Consider the following 23,005-nt stretch of genomic DNA (forward strand, 5'->3'; position numbering starts at 1 on the left):
CAGGTGAGGGCGCTGTTTTGATTGTTTTTATGATTTTTAATGTGTTAATGTTGAGCTCTGTTGCACTTTAATCCTGTTTTATTCATTTTTATTGTGTTTGTCACATAAATCCTATTAATCTGCATTAAAGACAATAATCAGTTCAGTGTTTATTGATCATTTTACTTCCATCAAAGATCGTTTCATTTCCACCAACCAATCAGAGCCGAGATGAGACCAGCTGCATGCAGTCGCCATGGAGACGCCAGCAGGTGGCGCTAACAGACCCCATCACCCGTAGCAACGGGGTCACTACACATAGCAACGGGGTCACTACACATAGCAACGGGGTCACAACTCCTCCAGCCTCTGATTGGCTCTCAGCAGCGACACCTGATCTCCTGCATCAATCAACCAATTGATCGACCAACTCATCTGTCCGTCCACCTGTCCTCCCCTCCATCCGTCCACCTGTCCTCCCCTCCGTCCGTCCACCTGTCCTCCCCTCTGTCTGTCCTCCCCTCCCCCGTCCACCTGTCCTCCCCTCTGTCTGTCCGTCCACCTGTCCTCCCCTCTGTCTGTCCTCCCCTCCCTCCGTCCCTCCGTCCGTCCACCTGTCCTCCCCTCCCTCCGTCCGTCCATCCGTCTCTCAGCCAGTAATATTCCTGGTTTCCATAAATCCAGATTCTGTATTAAAGGTTTTATTGGCTGAAACAGAAAATCATTTTCATGAACAGCATAAAGACTTTTAGACGTTTCAGTGGGTTCCAGGTAACGCAGCTGGGTTCTGGACCGGGTCAGGGAGCAAAACCCAGAACCTCCCTGCAGCGAGGCATCGGGTCTCTGACGAACCTGACCGCAAGCTGCAGAGGTCAGAGGTCACTGGAACATCTGATGGAGACCAGAACCAAACCCTAATACCGCCTCAGTCTGACCACTGCTGGTCCACACCAGCACAGGCAGAACCACGCTCCTCCGGTCCGGTCCTGGTTCTGGTCGGAGCAGGTGGATCCAAACCGCTGCTGCTTCAGTCCGCAGCCTGCAGGTAGCGAGCAGAGAAGGCCTCCAGCTGGGTCTCCAGCTCCGTGGCCCGGTTCCTGGAAGCAGAACCACAGCAGGTTCTCATCAGGTTTGGTCCGACCAGAACCTTTTGGATCTAAGTCCAGTTCTGGCAGTTGGTCTTTTGAATCATTTGTTGCGATGCAATTCAGATACTGGAGTTTCAGGATGACGGCCATTTTTCAAGATGGCTGTCATTTTTCAGATCAGTTATTACGGTAAAACGTTTTCATAACGGCGATGAACTTTATGTCACATCATGGTTTCTCCTTCCTGTTCTTGTGATGTTAAGATTTGCAGCAGAATCAGAAACAGAACGTTGCCGTTAGCCGTCAGCTAACGGTTAGCGCTAACCGTTAGCCGTCAGCTAACGGTTAGCGCTAGCGTGACATCACTGTTCATGTGTTTAGCAGTTCAGCGTTAGCAGAGCTTCATTTCTTGTGATGTGAGTTAACTTGGTAGAGTTTGTGTCCAACAATGGCAACAACAGGTCTGAGGTTCAAAACCAGGTTTTCACTTCCTGTCTCCGCCGTCCAGCCTGCTCCTGACCTCTGACCTCCAGTTTCAACAATGAAACCGATTCATCCACAACAATAAGCCAACACAAAGTAACTACATCCAAACCTCACAATGTAAATAATAATTTTCTCAGTTTTTGTCTCATAAAGACAGAATTGTGACCAGGTAAAGCGCGCCTCACCTGAAGGCCTTGGACTTCCTCTGGTCGCCTCCAACCTCTGGATCCTGCAGGTGAGCTGCCGGATCCGTCCCTCCAGCTCCGCCTCGCTCAGGTCCACTCTCTGGGTCAGGCGGCGCTGAAGGTGGAGGTCAGCTCCCTCACAGAGAGAAAACATGGCCGCCGTCAGAACCGCCAGCAGAACCGCCAGCGGGTTCCATAGGGGCGGGGCTTACTTGAACACCTGCTGGCTGCAGGCGGAGCTGGTGACGGGGACGACTGCGCGGAGACGGAAGGCGGCGAACTCTGTGAACTGCTGCTTCAGAGCGCGCTCCTGGCTGGACGCCGTCCAGGTGAGTCTCTCATACAGGTAGAGCAAACCATAGAGGGAGACGGACAGGGCGACCACCCGCCAGCCCACCGAGCGCCACACCTGGACACACAACGCAGCTGGACACACTGCAGCAACAGGACATGTCCAGATGTGTCCAGAGCTGCATTGTCTCTGTCTCACCAGCAGAACCAGGACACGAAGTGGCCGGTTCTGGACCTGGCCGGTTTGGACTCACCACGCCCCCGATCAACAGCACCGCCATGGACGCCCTGGAGGACACCAGGCTCGTTGCCATGGAAACCACCAGCCGGTCCTTGAGGGTCGGTCCGTCCTGCAGACACAGCGACGTCTCAGCGCCTCGTCCCGCAGGACGTCTCGTCCCGCAGGACGTCTCAGCGTCTCGTCCCGCAGGACGTCTCGTCCCGCAGGACGTCTCGTCCGACGGCCGGCGCTCACCTCGGGTACGGCCAGCGCCCGGTGGGCGCCGACGAATCGGGTCACCAGGGCGCTCCAGCCCAGGGAGAACCGGAAGTCGATGTCCTCCCTAAAGTCGGCGCAGAGGGCGGCCAGGCTGAGGTCAAAGGTCATCTCGAAGGACGAGGACGGAGCGCAGAGCTGCTGCTGGACGGACGGCGACACCAGGGGACGCACGCTGTCTGGGGACGGACACACAGGACAGACGGACATCCTCTCCTGGGTCAGAACCAGAACCCGGACGGGTCGGTACCGGGTCATGAGTCTATGCGGCCCGGATGTCCCTGAGGACGTCGCCATGGCAACGATGGGCCAGACCGCCAGAGAGACGCTGCTCCAGGTGCTGCACCAGTTTCTGCAGAACCAGGTCAGAATCGGGACAGAACCGGGTCAGAATCGGGACAAAACCGCGTCAGAACCAGGTCAGAACCGGGACAAAACCGGGTCAGAACGGGGACAGAAATCGGGACAGAACCCCGGGTTCAGAATTGGGACAGAACCGGGTCAGAATCGGGTCAGAACCGGTCAGAATCGGGACAGAACCGGGTCAGAATCGGGACAACCCGGGTCAGAATTGGGTCCTGGATGTTCTGGATCTGCAGCAGGTCAGTGAGCACCAGGGCGTCCCTTGCTGGCCCGGTGGGTTCGGCAGCAGAACCGCCAAGGTCCGATTGGTTCTGAAGGGTGGTTCCCCTTTAAACCACCTGGACCCGGTGCGGCTGAGCCCAGGAACCCAGAACCTCACAGAACCTGTGGGCTACAGAACTCACAGCTTTGTAGAGCTCCAGGTTCTCCGGGGTCGGGCTGAAGTTCGGCCCGGAACTCCTCCACCAGAACCGGCAGAAATTGGATCTGGTCCAGCAGGCGCCGCGGCCACCTGGGCGCAGACGGGCACCGGTTACATAGAGAACCACAAAGTCCAACGGTGGCAGCAACTGGAACCAGAACCCGGGTTCTGCTGCGTGGCGGGAACCTTGGCGGTGACGTCGTTCCGTCAGGGTTCCGATCCGGTTCTTCACGCTGTCGCTCATCACGGCTCATCTGACCCCGACGAAGTCAACGGTCCGCTGCTCCTCCCGCTCCTCCAGGCACAACAGATCCTGTCACAGGTCAGAGGTCAGAGGGGCTCCCACTGAGCGTGCTCAGCGGTCACATGACTGATCTCACTCCTCCTGTCGGCCGAAGCGATGTTGATGGCGTCCATGATGGTCTTGATGGCCTCGGTGATCTGCCACGCCCGCACCGTGTGCTGCTCGAACTTGGTCCGGACCGCCGACTGAGAGATGAACTCCTGTACACAGAGAACCGGTCAGACCGGTCAGAACCGGGTTAGAACCGGGTCAGAACCAACACAATGGGAAAAAACAGGCAGGATTAGAAAAACGCTCAGGATGTGGTTCTGGGTTCTGTGGTTCTGGGTTCTGTGGTTCTGGGTTCTGTGGTTCTGGGTTCTGGGTTCTGTGGTTCTGGGTTCTGGGTTCTGTGGTTCTGGGTTCTGTGGTTCTGGGTTCTGTGGTTGTGGGTTCTGTGTTCTGGGTTCTGTGGTTCTGGGTTCTGTGGTTCTGGGTTCTGTGGTTCTGGGTTCTGGGTTCTGTGGGTTCGGGTTCTGTGGTTCTGGGTTCTGGGTCTGTGGTTCTGGGTTCTGTGTTGTGGGTTCTGTGGTTCTGGGTTCTGGGTTCTGTGGTTCTGGGTTCTGTGGTTTCTGGGTCTGTGGTTTGGGTTCTGTGGTTCTGGGTTCTGTGGTTCTGGTTCTGGGTTCTGTGGTTCTGTGGTTCTGGTTCTGGGTTCTGTGGTTCTGGGTTCTGGGTTCTGTGGTTCTGTGTTCTGGTTCTGTGGTTCTGGGTTCTGTGGTTGTGGGTTCTGTGGTTCTGGGTTCTGTGGTTCTGGTTCTGTGGTTCTGGGTTCTGTGGTTCTGGGTTCTGGGTTCTGTGGTTCTGTGGTTCTGGGTTCTGTGGTTCTGGGTTCTGGGTTCTGTGGTTCTGGGTTCTGTGGTTCTGTGGTTCTGTACCTCGAAGGTTCTCTCAAACTGCTGGAACTCTGCCAGCCGGTCCTGGAAGCCTTCAGCCAGTGCGCCCCCTGCAGGACGACAGTGATGTTCAGCTCCCTGCTAGGCTAATGCTAATGTGTTTTGTTGTTAGCTGTGATTTTAAGTTCAGTCGTTTCATTTTTAAAGTTTATTTTCAGCAATAAGGAAATTGAAATTGAAAACAAGAATCATGTGAAGAACTTTATAATTTATAAGATGGAAGGAGTTTGATTTCAGTCTAAATAGTGAAGAAGCAAAATATTGGTTTTTGGTAATTATTAATAAACTGTGTTCCAAAATATTATGCAAATTGGATTAAAGTCTCATAAATATTATAGTTTTTGTTGTGCCATTAAATTTATTCGTGTCATTATAATGACTTTCAGAGAGCTGCTTGATCACTTTAATCTATTAAAGTAAATCTACTTCAGAAGGATGTTCCACATTATTCATCAGGATTCCAGCAACATGACAAGCTATGAAAACATGAGATGTTTCATGAAAACTGAATTCTTATCATCGTACTGTGAAGAGATTTGTGGCTGATTGAGAACAAAGATGGTTTGTGCAGATAAAAGCTAAAGAAGAAGTTTTTGTTAGATTCCTAGGATCAAGAGATCAGCTGCTAAAACAGCCTTAAAAGCAGCAAACAGTTATAAAAGCTGCCGGACCTGAACGCCTCACAGGGAGCCTCCATCCTGACCAGATGTCTCAACTGAATCCTCTCCATGTGGAGGAGCAGCAGCTCTACTCTGAGCTTCTCTCTCAGGAAACCCGTTTCAGCCGATGTATCCCAGATCTCGTTCTTTCAGTCGTGACCCAAAGCTCCTGACCAGAGATGAGGGTGGGAACGTAGATCGACCGGTCAATCGAGAGCTTCGCTTTCTGGCTCAGCTCTCTCCACCATGACGGGCCGGTCCAGTTCCCTGCAGACGCTGCTCCAATCCGCCTGTCGATCTCCCGTTCCCTTCTTCCCCCATTAGTGAACCCAGAGATACTTGAACTGCTCCACTTGGGGCAGGACATCCCCCCCGGGTAGAGAAGCTCTCCACCCTTTTCCGGCTCCAGACCGCGGCGTCGGAGCCACCGATCCTCATCCCGGCCGCTTCGCACTCGGCGGCGAACCGCTCCGGCGAGAGCTGCGGGTCACGACCCGATGGAGCCAACAGAACCACATCGTCCGCAAGAAGCAGAGATGGATCCTGAGGCCACCAAAACGGATCCCCTCAACGCCTCGGCTGCTCTGCAGATTCTGTCCATGAAGTGATGAACAGAATCTGTGACAAAAGCCCTGATGGAGTCCAACCTCACCGGGAACGAGCCCAACTTATTGCTGGCAAGTGGACCAGACTCTGACACGGTCATACACCTGACAGCCCGTATCAAAGGGCCCGGTACCCCAGACTCCCGTATGTGAGTGAAAGCCCCATCTCACAGGGGATTCCAGCAGGTTTGGGCCTGGCAGGTTTGGGCCTGCCAGGTCTAACCGGCATCGTCCCCATCAGAGCCAAGTCACCACCAGGATACCGACCTGCTGGGAAACTCAAGCCCAACCGCAAACAGAGGAAAGAACTGAGCAGCGAGTGACAACCAGAAACACCAAGTGTTCACGTCTCACTCACTGGCAACAGGTTTCTCTCTATGAACTTGGTAGTTTAGCAGTTTGGTGGTTTAGCAGTTTGGTAGTTTAGCAGTTTGGTGGTTTAGCAGTTTGGTAGTTTAGCAGTTTGGTAGTTTAGCAGTTTGGTGGTTTAGCAGTTTGGTAGTTAACAGTTTTTTAGTTTAGCAGTTTGGTAGTTAGCAGTTTGGTGGTTAGCAGTTTGGTAGTTAGCAGTTTGGTGGTTTAGCAGTTTGGTAGTTAACAGTTTGGTGGTTTAGCAGTTTGGTAGTTTAGCAGTTTGGTAGTTAGCAGTTTGGTGGTTTAGCAGTTTGGTAGTTAACAGTTTTTTTAGTTTAGCAGTTTGGTAGTTAGCAGTTTGGTGGTTAGCAGTTTGGTAGTTAGCAGTTTGGTGGTTTAGCAGTTTGGTAGTTAACAGTTTGGTGGTTTAGCAGTTTGGTAGTTAACAGTTTGGTAGTTTAGCAGTTTGGTGGTTTAGCAGTTTGGTAGTTTAGCAGTTTGGTAATTTAGCAGTTTGGTGGTTTAGAAGTTTGGTAGTTAGCAGTTTGGTAGTTAGCAGTTTGGTGGTTAGCAGTTTGGTAGTTAGCAGTTTGGTAGTTAGCAGTTTGGTGGTTAGCAGTTTGGTAGTTAGCAGTTTGGTGGTTTAGCAGTTTGGTAGTTAACAGTTTGGTGGTTTAGCAGTTTGGTAGTTAGCAGTTTGGTGGTTAGCAGTTTGGTAGTTAGCAGTTTGGTGGTTTAGCAGTTTGGTAGTTAACAGTTTGGTGGTTTAGCAGTTTGGTAGTTTAGCAGTTTGGTAGTTTAGCAGTTTGGTGGTTTAGCAGTTTGGTAGTTAACAGTTTTTTAGTTTAGCAGTTTGGTAGTTAACAGTTTGGTGGTTTAGCAGTTTGGTAGTTAACAGTTTGGTGGTTTAGCAGTTTGGTAGTTTAGCAGTTTGGTAGTTTAGCAGTTTGGTGGTTTAGCAGTTTGGTAGTTAACAGTTTTTTAGTTTAGCAGTTTGGTAGTTAGCAGTTTGGTGGTTAGCAGTTTGGTAGTTTAGCAGTTTGGTAGTTAACAGTTTGGTGGTTTAGCAGTTTGGTAGTTAACAGTTTGGTAGTTTAGCAGTTTGGTGGTTTAGCAGTTTGGTAGTTTAGCAGTTTGGTAATTTAGCAGTTTGGTGGTTTAGAAGTTTGGTAGTTAGCAGTTTGGTAGTTAGCAGTTTGGTGGTTAGCAGTTTGGTAGTTAGCAGTTTGGTAGTTAGCAGTTTGGTGGTTTAGCAGTTTAGTTTGGTTGTTTAGCGGTTTGGTAGTTTTTAGCAGTTTGGTGGTTTAGCAGTTTAGTTTGGTTGTTTAGCGGTTTGGTAGTTTTTAGCAGTTTGGTGGTTTAGCAGTTTGGTAGTTAGCAGTTTGGTGGTTTAGCAGTTTGGTGGTTTAGCAGTTTGGTAGTTTAGCAGTTTGGTAGTTAGCAGTTTGGTGGTTAGCAGTTTGGTGGTTAGCAGTTTGGTAGTTAGCAGTTTGGTAGTTTAGCAGTTTGGTAGTTTAGCAGTTTGGTGGTTTAACTGTTTGGTGGTTAGCAGTTTGGTAGTTAGCAGTTTGGTGGTTAGCAGTTTGGTAGTTAGCAGTTTGGTAGTTTAGCAGTTTGGTAGTTAGCAGTTTGGTGGTTAGCAGTTTGGTGGTTAGCAGTTTGGTAGTTAGCAGTTTGGTAGTTTAGCAGTTTGGTAGTTTAGCAGTTTGGTGGTTTAACTGTTTGGTGGTTAGCAGTTTGGTAGTTAGCAGTTTGGTGGTTAGCAGTTTGGTAGTTAGCAGTTTGGTAGTTTAGCAGTTTGGTAGTTTAGCAGTTTGGTGGTTTAACTGTTTGGTGGTTTAGCAGTTTGGTAGTTTAGCAGTTTGGTAATTTAGCAGTTTGGTAATTTAGCAGTTTGGTAGTTAGCAGTTTGGTGGTTTAGCAGTTTGGTAGTTAGCAGTTTGGTAGTTAGCAGTTTGGTGGTTTAGCAGTTTGGTAGTTTAACAGTTTGGTAGTTTAGCAGTTTGGTAGTTAACAGTTTGGTAGTTTAGCAGTTTGGTAGTTTAGCAGTTTGGTGGTTTAACTGTTTGGTGGTTTAGTAGTTTGGTAGTTTAGCAGTTTGATAATTTAGCAGTTTGGTGGTTAGCAGTTTGGTAGTTAGCAGTTTGGTGGTTTAGCAGTTTGGTGGTTTAGCAGTTTAGTTTGGTAGTTTAGCAGTTTGGTTGTTTAGCGGTTTGGTAGTTTTTAGCAGTTTGGTGGTTTAGCAGTTTGGTGGTTTAGCAGTTTAGTTTGGTTGTTTAGCGGTTTGGTAGTTTTTAGCAGTTTGGTGGTTTAGCAGTTTAGTTTGGTAGTTTAGCAGTTTGGTTGTTTAGCGGTTTGGTAGTTTTTAGCAGTTTGGTGGTTTAGCAGTTTGGTGGTTTAGCAGTTTAGTTTGGTTGTTTAGCGGTTTGGTAGTTTTTAGCAGTTTGGTGGTTTAGCAGTTTAGTTTGGTAGTTTAGCAGTTTGGTTGTTTAGCGGTTTGGTAGTTTTTAGCAGTTTGGTGGTTTAGCAGTTTGGTGGTTTAGCAGTTTAGTTTGGTTGTTTAGCAGTTTGGTGGTTTAGCCCATTAGCCTGTGGATGTTGTGTTCGTCTCCCAGTTAGTTTTGTGTTATTATTCTTCATAAATTCACTTAGTAAGAATTTCAGACTTTCGTCCTTCGCAACCTTCTGGGGAAACCCGTCATATTTCCAGAACCTGGTCCTCATCAGGAACCAGAACCTGATTCATCCGACCCAGTTCCCCTCCGTCCCTCCGTCTCACCTGTCTCCGGCATGCCCTGGTTCCGCTGCGTTCTGCAGATCAGAGCCTCCTTGGCAGAGATGAAGAAGATTCTGCTAGCGGCCCGGTCCGGCTCAACAACCCGCAGCTCCTCCGACAGGAAGCTGATGCAGCGGTCCAGATGCTGCTTCTTCACCTGGTCGATGAGCTCGGGCTCCGTCACCGAAGCGTCCCAACGGTTATGGAGGATGAAGACGTTCGGCTTGGAGATCCGCTCACTGACCTTATGGAAGAACAGCTTCTCCTGGACAGAACCGGAGCAGAACCGCTTCAATTACAGGAACTGGACCAGAGCTCGGACCAGAGCTGGGTCAGCTACTAGATCCCGGGTCCGAACAAAACTGGGTCAAAGCAGAACAAAACCGAGCCAGAGGTCCGATCAGAAGTCTCCACCAGGTTCTGTTGATGCAGATGCTGGACAGGCCAAGAACGCCAATGGTCCAACCCGACCAGAACTGGACCTCCTCCACTATATGCAGGTGGCTCCTTTCAGTAGAACTGGTTCTGGTTCCTCTGGACCCAGATGGAGAGGACTGGTTGTGGTTCTGATGATGTTATCCTGGGCTGGTTCTTCACCAGAACCAGAACCCGTCCGGTTCTGTCTGAGGGATCTCCTTCCAGGTGAAGCTCTGCCTCCATCTGGTTCTGATCCGGTCCGGTTCTTGCATAATGGACCGGGTTTGGCTGAGCAAGACCAGACCTGGCTCAGAGATATCGAGTCTGGTTGGGATTGGATCAGAATCTATTTAGATGTTCTGATCCAGAACCACTTCCGTAGGAAGAACCGCCTGCAGATCTGGACCAGCAGTCCGAATTCTGACTGTTTTATGAAAACGGTTCTGGTTCTGGTTCTTTTATTATTGAATATTTTTTGTGGATATTTCTGATGAGAGAAAAAGTTTGGACACCCTGGTCTGGCGTTTGGACTGGTTCTGAATTCATCTTCCTGAACCGGACCTGCCAGAAAGAAAGGAGGAACCAGAACATCTGGTCCACCTGCAGGAACCGGCCCTTTAAGATGATGATGATGATGAAGTGGCCTTCCTCACCGTGTTCATCAGGGTGGACTCGGCGTTCCCCACCAGAACGAAGACGTCGGCATCCAAACAGAACTTATCGATCCAGCTGTCCAACTCCAGGGTGACGTCTGTCCCTGGCTGCCAGGGTCAGAGGTCAGAGTTAATATGAATCTCTCTGGTTCTGGTTCTGACAAAGACTTCAGAAGGATTCCCTCAGAACCCAGATGGGCCCAGTGGTTCTGTAAGGAGGAATGTTCCTCCATACAGTTCTGCCCTGAGGTTCTCCTGAATCATTTAGAAACGACAGAACCAGAACCAGTTCTGATGGGTCTGAACTCAGACAGATCAGAACCTGATGGCCTCACCTGTCCATCAGAACCAGGTCGTCCCTCAGCAGGGCGCAGCGGTTCTTGGGCCAGAACACTCGGACCAGGCTGCCCGAGTCCAGCGCCGGGTCCATGTGCAGCGCGTGGGCCAGCTGGTTGACTGTCTGCAGGACACAGAGGGAGCGCAGTCAGAACCGGGTCAGAAACGGGCCCCCCGGTGGTTCTGTTCACCCACAGAGACGGCGTGGCGCTCGGCAGACGCCTCGGTGGTGAGGTAGGGCTCGGCGGCGTCCGTCCCCTCCACGCTCAGGAAGCAGTTGGTGGTGTGGCCGATGCCGCTGGGCAGCACGCGCTCCCGCAGCATGGCGTTGATCACCGTGCTCTTCCCGTTGCTGGTTCTGAAGACGGAAACACAAGGGAACCGGGCCAGAACAGGTCCCCGATTACATCATGGATCAAGAGAAACATCGCCGTCTACTTCTGGTCTGGTAAACTTATCTGGTTTGTCTGCAGCAACTGGATCAGAACTAAATGGGTCTTAACTGAACACTAAGATCAGCTTCAAGGGGATCAGATGGAGGCTTCAGAACCAGGTTCTGCTCCGGCTGGACGACCTGCTAGAAGATGTCCATGTTCTCAAACAAGTCATGACCCAGATGCTTCAGAGGAATAAGAACCAGCAGAAAAACTGGACCTGAAACCCAACAAGAACCCGACAGGAACCCAACAAGAACCCAATGGGAACCCAACAAGAATCCAATGGGAACCCAACAAGAACCAGACAGGAACCCAATGGGAACCCAATAAGAACCCGACAGGAACCCAATAAGAACCAGACAGGAACCCTACAAGAACCAGACAGGAACCCTACAAGAACCAGACAGGAACCCAATGGGAACCCGACAGGAACCCAATGGGAACCCAATAAGAACCCGACAGGAACCCAATAAGAACCCGACAGGAACCCAACGAGAACCCGACAGGAACCCAACAAGAACCAGACAGGAACCCAATGGGAACCCGACAGGAACCCAACAAGAACCCGACAGGAACCCAATGGGAACCCAATAAGAATCCAATGGGAACCCAACAAGAACCCAACCGGAACCCAACAAGAACCCGACAGGAACCCAATGGGAACCCAATAAGAACCTGACAGGAACCCAACAAGAACCCAATGGGAACCCAACAAGAACCAGACAGGAACCCTACAAGAACCCAATGGGAACCCAACAAGAATCCAATGGGAACCCAATAAGAACCCGACAGGAACCCAACAAGAACCAGACAGGAACCCTACAAGAACCAGACAGGAACCCAATGGGAACCCAATAAGAACCCAACAGCAATTTTTCTCCAGTAAATTGTAAGTCTGGCAAACAAGAGAGTTTCATCTCTCCGTCCTTGATTTTGATCATCATGAACAAAATATTGAGTTGGTGTGAGAGGGCTTACTGGGCCTGCAGTGGACGTGCAGTAGACCTGCAGTGGACCTGCAATGGGCCTGCAGTGGGCCTGCAGTGGGCCTGCAGTGGGCCTGCAGTGGACCTGCAGTAGACCTGCAGTGGACCTGCAATGGGCCTGCAGTGGGCCTGCAGTGGGCCTGCAGTGGACCTGCAGTGGACCTGCAGTGGACCTGCAGTGGGCCTGCAGTGGGCCTGCAGTGGGCCTGCAGTGGACCTGCAGTAGACCTGCAGTGGACGTGCAGTAGACCTGCAGTGGACCTGCAATGGGCCTGCAGTGGGCCTGCAGTGGGCCTGCAGTGGACCTGCAGTAGACCTGCAGTGGACCTGCAGTAGACCTGCAGTGGACCTGCAATGGGCCTGCAGTGGGCCTGCAGTGGGCCTGCAGTGGACCTGCAGTGGACCTGCAGTGGACCTGCAGTGGGCCTGCAGTGGGCCTGCAGTGGGCCTGCAGTGGACCTGCAGTAGACCTGCAGTGGACGTGCAGTAGACCTGCAGTGGACCTGCAATGGGCCTGCAGTGGGCCTGCAGTGGGCCTGCAGTGGGCCTGCAGTAGACCTGCAGTGGACCTGCAGTGGACCTGCAGTGGGCCTGCAGTAGACCTGCAGTAGACCTGCAGTGGACCTGCAATGGGCCTGCAGTGGGCCTGCAGTGGGCCTGCAGTGGACCTGCAGTAGACCTGCAGTGGACCTGCAGTGGACCTGCAGTGGACGTGCAGTAGACCTGCAGTGGACCTGCAATGGGCCTGCAGTGGGCCTGCAGTGGGCCTGCAGTGGACCTGCAGTAGACCTGCAGTGGACCTGCAATGGGCCTGCAGTGGGCCTGCAGTGGGCCTGCAGTGGACCTGCAGTGGACCTGCAGTGGGCCTGCAGTGGGCCTGCAGTGGGCCTGCAGTGGACCTGCAGTAGACCTGCAGTGGACGTGCAGTAGACCTGCAGTGGACCTGCAATGGGCCTGCAGTGGGCCTGCAGTGGGCCTGCAGTGGGCCTGCAGTAGACCTGCAGTGGACCTGCAGTAGACCTGCAGTGGACCTGCAATGGGCCTGCAGTGGGCCTGCAGTGGGCCTGCAGTAGACCTGCAGTGGACCTGCAGTGGACCTGCAGTGGGCCTGCAGTGGGCCTGCAGTGGACCTGCAGTGGACCTGCAGTGGACCTGCAGTGGACCTGCAGTGGACGTGCAGTAGACCTGCAGTGGACCTGCAATGGGCCTGCAGTGGGCCTGCAGTGGGCCTGCAGTGGGCCTGCAGTGGACCTGCAGTAGACCTGCAGTGGACCTGCAATGGGCCTGCAGTGGGCCTGCAGTGGGCCTGCAGTGGACCTGCAGTGGACCTGCAGTGGGCCTGCAGTGGACGTGCAGTGGACGTGCAGTAGACCTGCAGTGGACCTGCAATGGGCCTGCAGTGGGCCTGCAGTGGGCCTGCAGTGGGCCTGCAGTGGGCCTGCAGTAGACCTGCAGTAGACCTGCAGTGGACCTGCAGTGGACCTGCAGTGGACCTGCAGTGGACCTGCAGTGGGCCTGCAGTGGACGTGCAGTGGACGTGCAGTAGACCTGCAGTGGACCTGCAATGGGCCTGCAGTGGGCCTGCAGTGGGCCTGCAGTGGACCTGCAGTGGACCTGCAGTTGGCCTGCAGTGGACCTGCAGTGGACCTGCAGTGGACCTGCAGTGGACCTGCAGTGGGCCTGCAGTGGACCTGCAGTGGACCTGCAGTGGGCCTGCAGTGGGCCTGCAGTGGGCCTGCAGTGGGCCTGCAGTGGGCCTGCAGTGGACCTGCAGTGGGCCTGCAGTGGGCCTGCAGTGGACCTGCAGTGGACCACCTCAACACTGGGACCGCTGGCCTGAGTGACTTTTGGAAGAGATACTTTTTATGAACCGTTTTTGCAGAATGATTGTGGAGCCCAACTGAGACGTGAGGACCTGATAACTTTCCTCCCTTGTGTTCGAAGCAGAAAGTTGGACCAAAATATGATTCGGGCAGGAAGCTGTTTAGATGGATAAGAACATCAATTTGTGATTAATTGGCTTGATTTGCAAATCTGAAAAGGAACGGATGTCTAAAGTTCACAAGGTCGATTGGGTCTAGAAGGGTCCAACACACACCAGAGTATAGAAAAGGTTGTTGTCAAGAATACAGGGAGATTTTGGGGAAAGACTTTTGGAATTGATTGTGTATTGATCCATGATCACCGTGCATAAATCTCTCGTCCCGCCACAGCTGGCAGTGAACGACTCGTCTCTGAGTTTTATTTGTTTACTAATATAATCAAGAGTTTTGCGCCCTAACCCTGAAACAGGAAGCCAATAGAAACCCAACATGCTGGTGGAACACCGCCCCCTGCAGGTGGGAAGTAGTTCTGACCCGGTTCTCGTCAGCTGAAGTTTTCCTGACCCGGTTCTGACCTGCCAAAGAAGGCCACCTTCATGGTTCTCCGCAGCAGAACCTCCCTGATGGCGGCCAGCTTGTTGGCACAGCTCTGCATCTCCAGGTTCTGCTCCTCCACAGCAACCGGACCCAGGTCCTGGTTCTGAACAGCTTCTGGAACCACAGCGGACAAACCAACATGAGCGGTTCTGAAGGTCCAAACTGGTGAGGTCTGAAGGGGTTCAGAACCTTTACTGGTTCTGGACTGGTTGGAGATGAACGTCCAGAAATACCAGAAATACCAGGAGTGTGTGTGTGTATATATGTGTGTGTATATATATATATATATGTGTGTGTGTGTGTTTCTGACCGTCCACGAAGGCCGACCCGTTCTTCACAAACTCCAGCAGCTGGTCGAAGATCGACCCGATCGATCGCTTAGCAACCACGAACCGGTGCAGAGGAGACGGGTCGTCTGGGTCCATGGCTCCTACACACACAGAGGACTGACAGGACCAGAACCAGAACCAGAACCAGATGGTCCTGACTCTGCTGAAGGTAAATGGTCCCAGAACCAACCGGACCTGCAACAGACCAACAGAACCGTGACCTTACCGATCTGTGGGTCTCCCAGGTTCAAATGTCAGTCCTGCTTCAGGGTCTGGTCCCAGTCGGGTCAGCGCCAGCTCCCATCGTGGCCCGGTCCAACTGGCGGACAGAACTCTGCTTCAGCGTCTAAAGAGCTTAGAGTCTCTGAGGAACTTTGATCCACTTAGCAGGATTAGAGCCGCAGACAACTAGGAGACAGAAGGCGACACTAGGAGACAAAGGGGACACTAGGAGACACTAGGAGACACTAGGAGACAGAAGGGGACACTAGGAGACAAAAGGGGACACTAGGAGACACTAGGAGACACTAGGAGACAGAAGGGGACACTAGGAGAAAAGGGGACACTAGGAGCAGAAGGGACACTAGGAGACAGAAATGGACACTAGGAGACAGAAGGGGACACTAGGAGACAGAAGGAGACACTGGGAGACAGAAGGTGACACTAGGAGACAGAAGATGACACTAGGAGACAGAAGGGGACACTAGGAGACAGAATGGACACTAGGAGACAGAAGGTGACACTAGGAGACAGAAGGAGACACTAGGAGACAGAAGGGGACACTAGGAGATGGAAGGGACACTAGGAGACAGAATGGACACTAGGAGACAGAAGGGGACACTGGGGACAGAAGGTGACACTAGGAGACAGAAGGGACACTAGGAGACAGAAGGAGACACTAGGAGACACTGGGAGACAGAAGGTGACACTAGGAGACAGAAGGGGACACTAGAGGACAGAAGGGGACACTAGGAGATGGAAGGGGACACTAGGAGACAGAAATGGACACTAGGAGACAGAAGGGGACACTAGGAGACAGAAGGTGACACTAGGAGACAGAAGGAGACACTAGGAGACAGAAGGGGACACTAGGAGATGGAAGGGGACACTAGGAGACAGAAGGGGACACTAGGAGACAGAAGGGGACACTAGGAGACAGAAGGAGACACTAGGAGACACTGGGAGACAGAAGGTGACACTAGGAGACGGAAGGGGACACTAGGAGACAGAAATGGACACTATGAGACAGAAGTGACACTAGGAGACAGAAGGTGACACTAGGAGACAGAAGGGGACACTAGGAGACAGAAGGGGACACTAGGAGACAGAAGGAGACACTAGGAGACAGAAGGGGACACTAGGAGATGGAAGGGGACACTAGGAGACAGAAGGTGACACTAGGAGACAGAAGGAGACACTAGGAGACAGAAGGAGACACTAGGAGACACTGGGAGACAGAAGGTGACACTAGGAGACGGAAGGGACACTAGGAGACAGAAATGGACACTAGGAGACAGAAGGTGACACTAGGAGACAGAAGGTGACACTAGGAGACAGAAGGTGACACTAGGAGACAGAAGGTGACACTAGGAGACAGAAGATGACACTAGGAGACAGAAATGGACACTAGGAGACAGAAGGTGACACTAGGAGACAGAAGGTGACACTAGGAGACAGAAGGAGACACTAGGAGACAGAAGGGACACTAGGAGATGGAAGGGGACACTAGGAGACAGAAGGAGACACTAGGAGACACTGGGAGACAGAAGGTGACACTAGGAGACAGAAGGTGACACTAGGAGACGGAAGGGGACACTAGGAGACAGAAATGGACACTAGGAGACAGAAGGTGACACTAGGAGACAGAAGGTGACACTAGGAGACAGAAGGTGACACTAGGAGACAGAAGGTGACACTAGGAGACAGAAGATGACACTAGGAATAGAAATGGACACTAGGAGACAGAAGGTGACACTAGGAGACAGAAGGTGACACTAGGAGACAGAAGGAGACACTAGGAGACAGAAGGGGACACTAGGAGATGGAAGGGGACACTAGGGACAGAAGGAGACACTAGGAGACACTAGGAGACAGAAGGTGACACTAGGAGACGGAAGGGGACACTAGGAGACAGAAATGGACACTAGGAGACAGAAGGTGACACTAGGAGACAGAAGGTGACACTAGGAGACAGAAGGTGACACTAGGAGACAGAAGGAGACACTAGGAGACACTGGGAGACAGAAGGTGACACTAGGAGACAGAAGGTGACACTAGGAGACAGAAGGTGACACTAGGAGACAGAAGGGGACACTAGGAGACAGAAATGGACACTAGGAGACAGAAGGGGACACTAGGAGACAGAAGGGGACACTAGGAGACAGAAGGGGACACTAGGAGACAGAAGGGGACACTGGGAGACAGAAAGGGACACTAGGAGACAGAAGGGGACACTAGGAGACAGAAGGGGACACTAGGAGACAGAAGGTGACACTAGGAGACAGAAATGGACACTAGGAGACAGAAGGGGACACTAGGAGACAGAAGGGGACACTGGGAGACCTAATGGGATCAGAAACTCTGCGACCATCTTGAACTTTGTGGAACCTCAATAGAACTTAATGTTGTCATGGAGACCACTTCTCTGACTGGGACAGACGAACGTCTCCAGTCTGTCTTCTCCAGGTTGTCGTCTCTGGTCTGTCTTCTCCAATCTGTCTTCTCCAGGTTGTCTTCTCCAATCTGTCTTCTCCAGGTTGTCGTCTCCAGTCTGTCGTCTCCAGGTTGTCTTCTCCAATCTGTCTTCTCCAGGTTGTCGTCTCCAGTCTGTCTTCTCCAGTCTGTCGTCTCCGGTCTGTCTTCTCCAGGTTGTCGTCTCTGGTCTGTCTTCTCCAGTCTGTCTTCTCCGGTCTGTCTTCTCCAGTCTGTCTTCTCCAGTCTGTCTTCTCCAGGTTGTCGTCTCTGGTCTGTCTTCTCCAATCTGTCTTCTCCAGGTTGTCTCTCCAATCTGTCTTCTCCAGGTTGTCGTCTCCAGTCTGTCGTCTCCAGGTTGTCTTCTCCAATCTGTCTTCTCCAGGTTGTCGTCTCCAGTCTGTCTTCTCCAGTCTGTCGTCTCCGGTCTGTCTTCTCCAGGTTGTCGTCTCTGGTCTGTCTTCTCCAGTCTGTCTTCTCCGGTCTGTCTCCAGTCTGTCTTCTCCAGTCTGTCTTCTCCAGGTTGTCGTCTCTGGTCTGTCTTCTCCAGTCTGTCTTCTCTGGTCCATCAAAGGAAGAACTTCTCAGATCTTCAGAGGTTCTAAAGGTTCTTGGAGGACATGGACTTTGTCTCTGGTGGTTCTGGAGATGGGATCACGTCGACCAGAACCATCGCTGGTTCTGTGGGCGGGACGCCGGGCCTACATGAGGGTAAGTGATGAAGATGATGATGGTGGTGATGCAATCATTCTGCTGTGCTAGTATGCTAATGCTAACGATGTGCATCCTGCAGGAGGCGCCGCCGTGACACAGCTCATCAGAAGGAACCACAGAACCTCAAGGTCCGCTACATCCAGAACCCGGTAGAACCCGCTTCTGCACAGATCTCTGGTCGTCACCAACTCCACAGCATGATGCTGCCACCGCCAAGTTTCAGGTTCTGATGGAGCCTGTGTTTCCTCAGCAGGACCTGCCGGCTCCAGCGCTCTTAGAACTGATCAGAGAGAAAGAAATGAAACAGAAAAAAATACCTCAGGGTGAAATTACCTCAGTATTCCTAACTTTTGTTCGCTTGCTGGTGTTTTATATAAATTGAAAAAAAAGAGCTAATAGTCCTGAATATTTTTTTTTTTAAGAAAAGATTTTTTCAAGTATTGTCTTGTTGCTTTGGTTAATTTTAGGGTAGCCCTAACCATAACGCACATCTGGGTGAGACAGATTTAGTGGAACGTTTGAACATTTTTAACCTGGACTTAGATATACCTTAGAAATAAAACATGAAATAAATATATTGCATGGTTAACATTCACCAGTTTACACAGGTGGCAATGACTGTTATTAATATGGAACAGATCTGATGAAATTGAATGAAATGTTTTCTGTCTTTCTTTACTAAATGATTAATTTACCTTCTAATCAACATGACTGACTTTTTATTCTGCATGTTTTTATAATCATAAAATATTAATGAACTGCAGAATAATGAGTTGCCTGAATGAAGAGCTTGATAATTATGAGGTTTAGGATCCATTTTGTCTTTGATCAGTTGGATTAATGCCCCCTGCTGGTGGTGGTGAGGAACAGCAAGGAGACGCTCAGTGGAAATGATTTATTGATCCACAGCAGAACAGAACAGACTTACTTCCTGGTTCTGTTGGACCAGTTACTGGTTCTGGTGGTCCAGGCTGCTGGCCAGGTGACACCAGCTGCTCCACACCTGTCCAGGTAATGTAGCTCCGCCCACTCACAGCGGTTTTTAATTTTGTTTTGTTCCTCTTTGATGACTCGGTAGATTCTCTAATTAATTTATGTGGTGAGATCATCACCTCAGAGTGACATCACTGGAGCTCTGTGTACAGACGTCATGGCTGTTCAGCGGTGTGGCCCCACCCCAGGGTTCCCCGCGGCCCCGCCCCCAGGGTTCCCCGCGGCCCCGCCCCCAAGGTTCCCCACGGCCCCGCCCCCAAGGTTCCCCGTGGCCCGCCCCCAGGGTTGCCCGCGGCCCCGCCCCCAGGGTTCCCCGCGGCCCCCCCAAGGTTCCCCGCGGCCCCGCCCCCAAGGTTCCCCGTGGCCCCGCCCCCAGGGTTGCCCGCGGCCCCGCCCCCAAGGTTCCCCGCGGCCCCGCCCCCAGGGTTCCCCGCGGCCCCGCCCCCCGGGGCCCCGGGCCCTCGGGCTCCAGCCGGACGGAGTTGCAGCCGTACAGCCGCCTCTCGTACTGCAGCAGCTGCTCCCAGAAGCCGGCGTTGATGCGCACGCAGGGCCGGCTCTCCAGCACGCGGCGTGCGCTGGCGCAGCGTGGCGCCGCGGAACCTCATCAGGTACGCCATGACCAGCGCCGGCGAGCGGCTCCTCCCCGCGACGCATGCACCAGCGTGCCTCCGGCGCGGTTGCCATGAATACGCTCGGCCACGCGGTCGAAGTGCAGGCCGAGGCGTTCGCAGGGCAGGTCGCAGACGGGGACGCGGAAACACTCCACGCCCGGGTGGGCGGGAGGGCGTGGCTTAGCGTGGCGTTGACGATCAGCGTGATGCCTTTCTGTGACATCAGAGCGCCGTTCAGGGGCGCGTCCGCCCGCTCAGGAACAGGGAGGGCGTGACCTGGGAGAGCGTCATCAGGGGAGCTGAGGGAGGAACCGGAAACCAGGAGCTCAGTTTAACCGCCGGCAGATTGACTGGCGATGAGCCTTTAACAGGAAGTGACGCAACTGGAAATGAATCCTCAATAACCCACCTCTACAGCGGCTCCGATACAGTCCAGTTGACCTGCCGCTGCGCCCGAACCGGAACTCAGAATGAGACCCAGTCACCCTACAAGGTTCCGGCCCGGTTCGGTTCGGCCAATCAGCCGCCAAGGTTAATAATAACCCAGCAGCTGAAGTCCTCGGGTCACGTGACCCGGACCGAAATAAAACCAGACATCCAGCCCGGAACAAGCCGAACCTGAGGTCCAATGAGTAGGAGGGGCCCGGTTCCTCTGGGTCTGATTTTCTACAGCAGACCCTGAAGGAATTCATACAATCCCAGTAAAATAATAAAAGCGACTTTTATTCATAAACAGAAGCTGCCGGAAAACACGGCGGCCATCTTGGCTAAACCAAAGCAGCAGCAGCGGAAGAAGAACTATTGTTTAACTTAATATTGTTTATATTTCATGATCAGAATATTACTCTATATATAACTATATAACTATAGTTATAATTATATATTTATAGCTATAATGCAGGTTCAGCCCTGCTAGGAAGGCTCACCCAGATTTAGTGGAAAGTTTGAACATTTTTAGAAATAAAACATGAAGTAAATATATTGCATGGTTTTAACATTCACCAGTTTACACAAATGGCAATGACTGTTATTAATATGGAATTCCTTCATTCTGTCAAAAGTAAGATGGCTCCCAAATCTCCCACTTTTGTTTTGAAGGTTTCCTGAAGACCAGATGGAAATGAGGAGAGACGGATTCACAGCTGAATCTGAAACACATGAAACATCATGTATGAGCAGGTTAATATATGCATATTATTCAGTAAGTAATCATTACTGAATCACCTTGCTTCTCTATAATATACTAAATAAATATTGAAAAATGAAGACCCACTGTGTGCTTTGTAAAATGCTCATTATACATCATATCAGAATATTATACTACTATTGTTTTCCTCACTGAGAATATTTAAATATGCTGAATCATGTATCAATCCAATACTTAATAATACTACTTTAAAAATACATTTCTTGTAAATGTAGCTGATAGCTGTTTGAATGAGCTTTACAGGAAAAAAAATGGAAATCTGTTTAGTATTTGGTGAGTTCTGATCAATTAAAAGCGCTCAGTGGACTTTTCTTTATCCGTGGTTATAGTTATATTCTCCAGGAAGCTTATGGAGCTACAACAGTCTCAAAATTCTCAAACACACAGGACGACATTCACAATAATCATAACATTGGGATCAATAGCTAATATGTTGATATTTTACTTACCGCTTCTCTGTCGCTGAGGGGAACCAGGCTGAGGCGTCATGGCGACAGGCTGCTGGAATGGGTTAATGTGATTGGTTACTGATCACCCAGTCAGACAGACGTTTTATTAAATAGACATTTGGAAATAAAGATGTATTTGTGTTTGCATCAAAAATACAAGTGTGGATCTGATCCTGTGCTTTTGTGAATTATGAGCCTGATTTAGCTCCAGAACACCAGAAGGTTCGGTTCCGGTCAGACCTCACTGGTTGTTCTTGCAGTTCTGCCTGTGACCGGAAGGGGCAGCGCACACCACCAAAACCCCTCTACCCCCGAGAAGAAGTCCCGAACCCGACCGTCATGGCCGAACTGAACCGGCAGCTCCAGGAGTACCTGACCCAGTCCAAAGGCGGCGGAACCAAGTCCAGCTCCAGCACCTTGGTGGAGGTGGACGAACCGGAAGAAGTACCGGGCAGCTGGTTCGGCCGGTGGTCCAGTCCGTGGTCCGGGCAGAGCTCCGGCCTCCTGGCCCTGGTCGGCCGAACCGGACCCGTGCCTCCCCGGAGTGACCCGGAAGCAGCGCCTGCTGGGCTTCGGGCTCTGCGCGGCCATGTCGGCTCTGTGCTTCGGGCTGTCGGCGCTCTACGCGCCGCTGCTGCTCCTCTACGCCCGGAAGTTCGCGCTGCTCTGGACGCTCGGCTCGCTGTTCGCCGTGGCGGCGGTGGCGGCGCTGCGGGGGCCCAGCCGGCTGCTGGCCGGCCTGCACCGCTCCCCCGCCGCCGCGGCCTACCTGGCCGCCCTGGGCGGGACGCTGTACGCCGCCCTGGGCCTCCACAGCACCGTGCTGACGGCGCTGGGGGCCGGCCTGCAGGTGGCGCTCATCGTGGGCTGCCTGCTGGCGCTGCTGCCCGGGGGCAGCGCTGGGATCCGGGTTCTGGGCGGCTGGACTTTCTCCGTCCTCAAGAGGACCGTGAGCGGCAGAACCCTGTCGATCTGAGCGGAACCGAACCAAGAGACTTCCCTCTGCAGGACTAAACCCTGGGCGCTGACTGCCAGGAGGGTCTGGAGTTCCGAGGACCAAAGTTCAAAAACTGACCCAAAAACTGTGATGGGGTGGTTCTGAGTTGTTGCAGTTTTGTTAATAAAACAGGTTCTACTAGCGGACTGGGTCTTTACTGGTTCTGGACTCCCGAACTGGGTCCCCTGGTCGGGTTTGTATGAGGTTCTGATGCTGCCATCACTTCTGGCTTCCTGTCCCGCGTTCCTGGTACCGCAGGTTCTACGAGCCGACTGGGTTTTTATCACCTGGTTCCGGACGGTTTGATATTTTTCCAAATGAGACTCCCTGACTTTGACATGGAAAAGTCCGACAGAACCGTCTAGAACCTTCCTACACAGACATGAAAACCCAGACTCTGGTTCCAGACTGGTTAACTGGACCCAGGGTTCCTCCTGGTTCCGTGTCAAAGAAACAACTGGGTGGCAGATGAAGGCATGAAAACAGTGACATCACTGGGAGCCGGTCCGATTGGACCGCTTCAGACTCCATAGGAACTCTGGGATTCTTCAACCAGAACCTGTTCCATCAGACGGGTTCTGGTTCTGGGGGTCAGAACCAGAACGTGCCGTCTGATTATGACCAATCAAAGACGTTGTCTGGGGCCCACAGGGGGCGCCGCGCGGCAGCAGTTCAATGTGAATCTTTATTGTCCAGTTGGGTGAAAACACAAACACATAGAAATCTGTTAGAAAACCTGCGGAAACAAAACGGAGTCTCTACATCAGGAGGCCACGCCCCTCGGGTGGCCACGCCCCTCGGGTGAGTCACGCCCCCAGGG

General features: G+C 52.1%; 1 protein-coding gene and 2 pseudogenes across 1 annotated transcript; 1 reads left to right on the forward strand and 2 right to left on the reverse strand.

Moving 5' to 3' along the window:
- Positions 1–897: 897 nt before the first annotated feature.
- On the reverse strand, positions 898–15,072 carry LOC129356722 (mitofusin-1-like; annotated as a pseudogene).
- A 2,791-nt stretch (positions 15,073–17,863) lies between these two features.
- LOC129356727 (dual specificity protein phosphatase 8-like) lies at positions 17,864–20,023 on the reverse strand (annotated as a pseudogene).
- A 1,486-nt stretch (positions 20,024–21,509) lies between these two features.
- LOC129356715 (vesicle transport protein SFT2C-like) lies at positions 21,510–22,328 on the forward strand. Its single transcript, XM_055026277.1, is given in 2 exon segments — positions 21,510–21,685; positions 21,687–22,328. Coding segments are annotated over 2 exon segments (636 nt in total). The 5' UTR covers positions 21,510–21,527; the 3' UTR covers positions 22,165–22,328.
- Positions 22,329–23,005: the final 677 nt, after the last annotated feature.

The sequence above is a fragment of the Poeciliopsis prolifica genome, unplaced genomic scaffold, assembly GCF_027474105.1.
Source record: "Poeciliopsis prolifica strain line A6 unplaced genomic scaffold, Auburn_PproV2 SCAFFOLD188, whole genome shotgun sequence".
In the NCBI taxonomy this organism is placed as follows: Eukaryota; Metazoa; Chordata; class Actinopteri; order Cyprinodontiformes; family Poeciliidae; genus Poeciliopsis; species Poeciliopsis prolifica.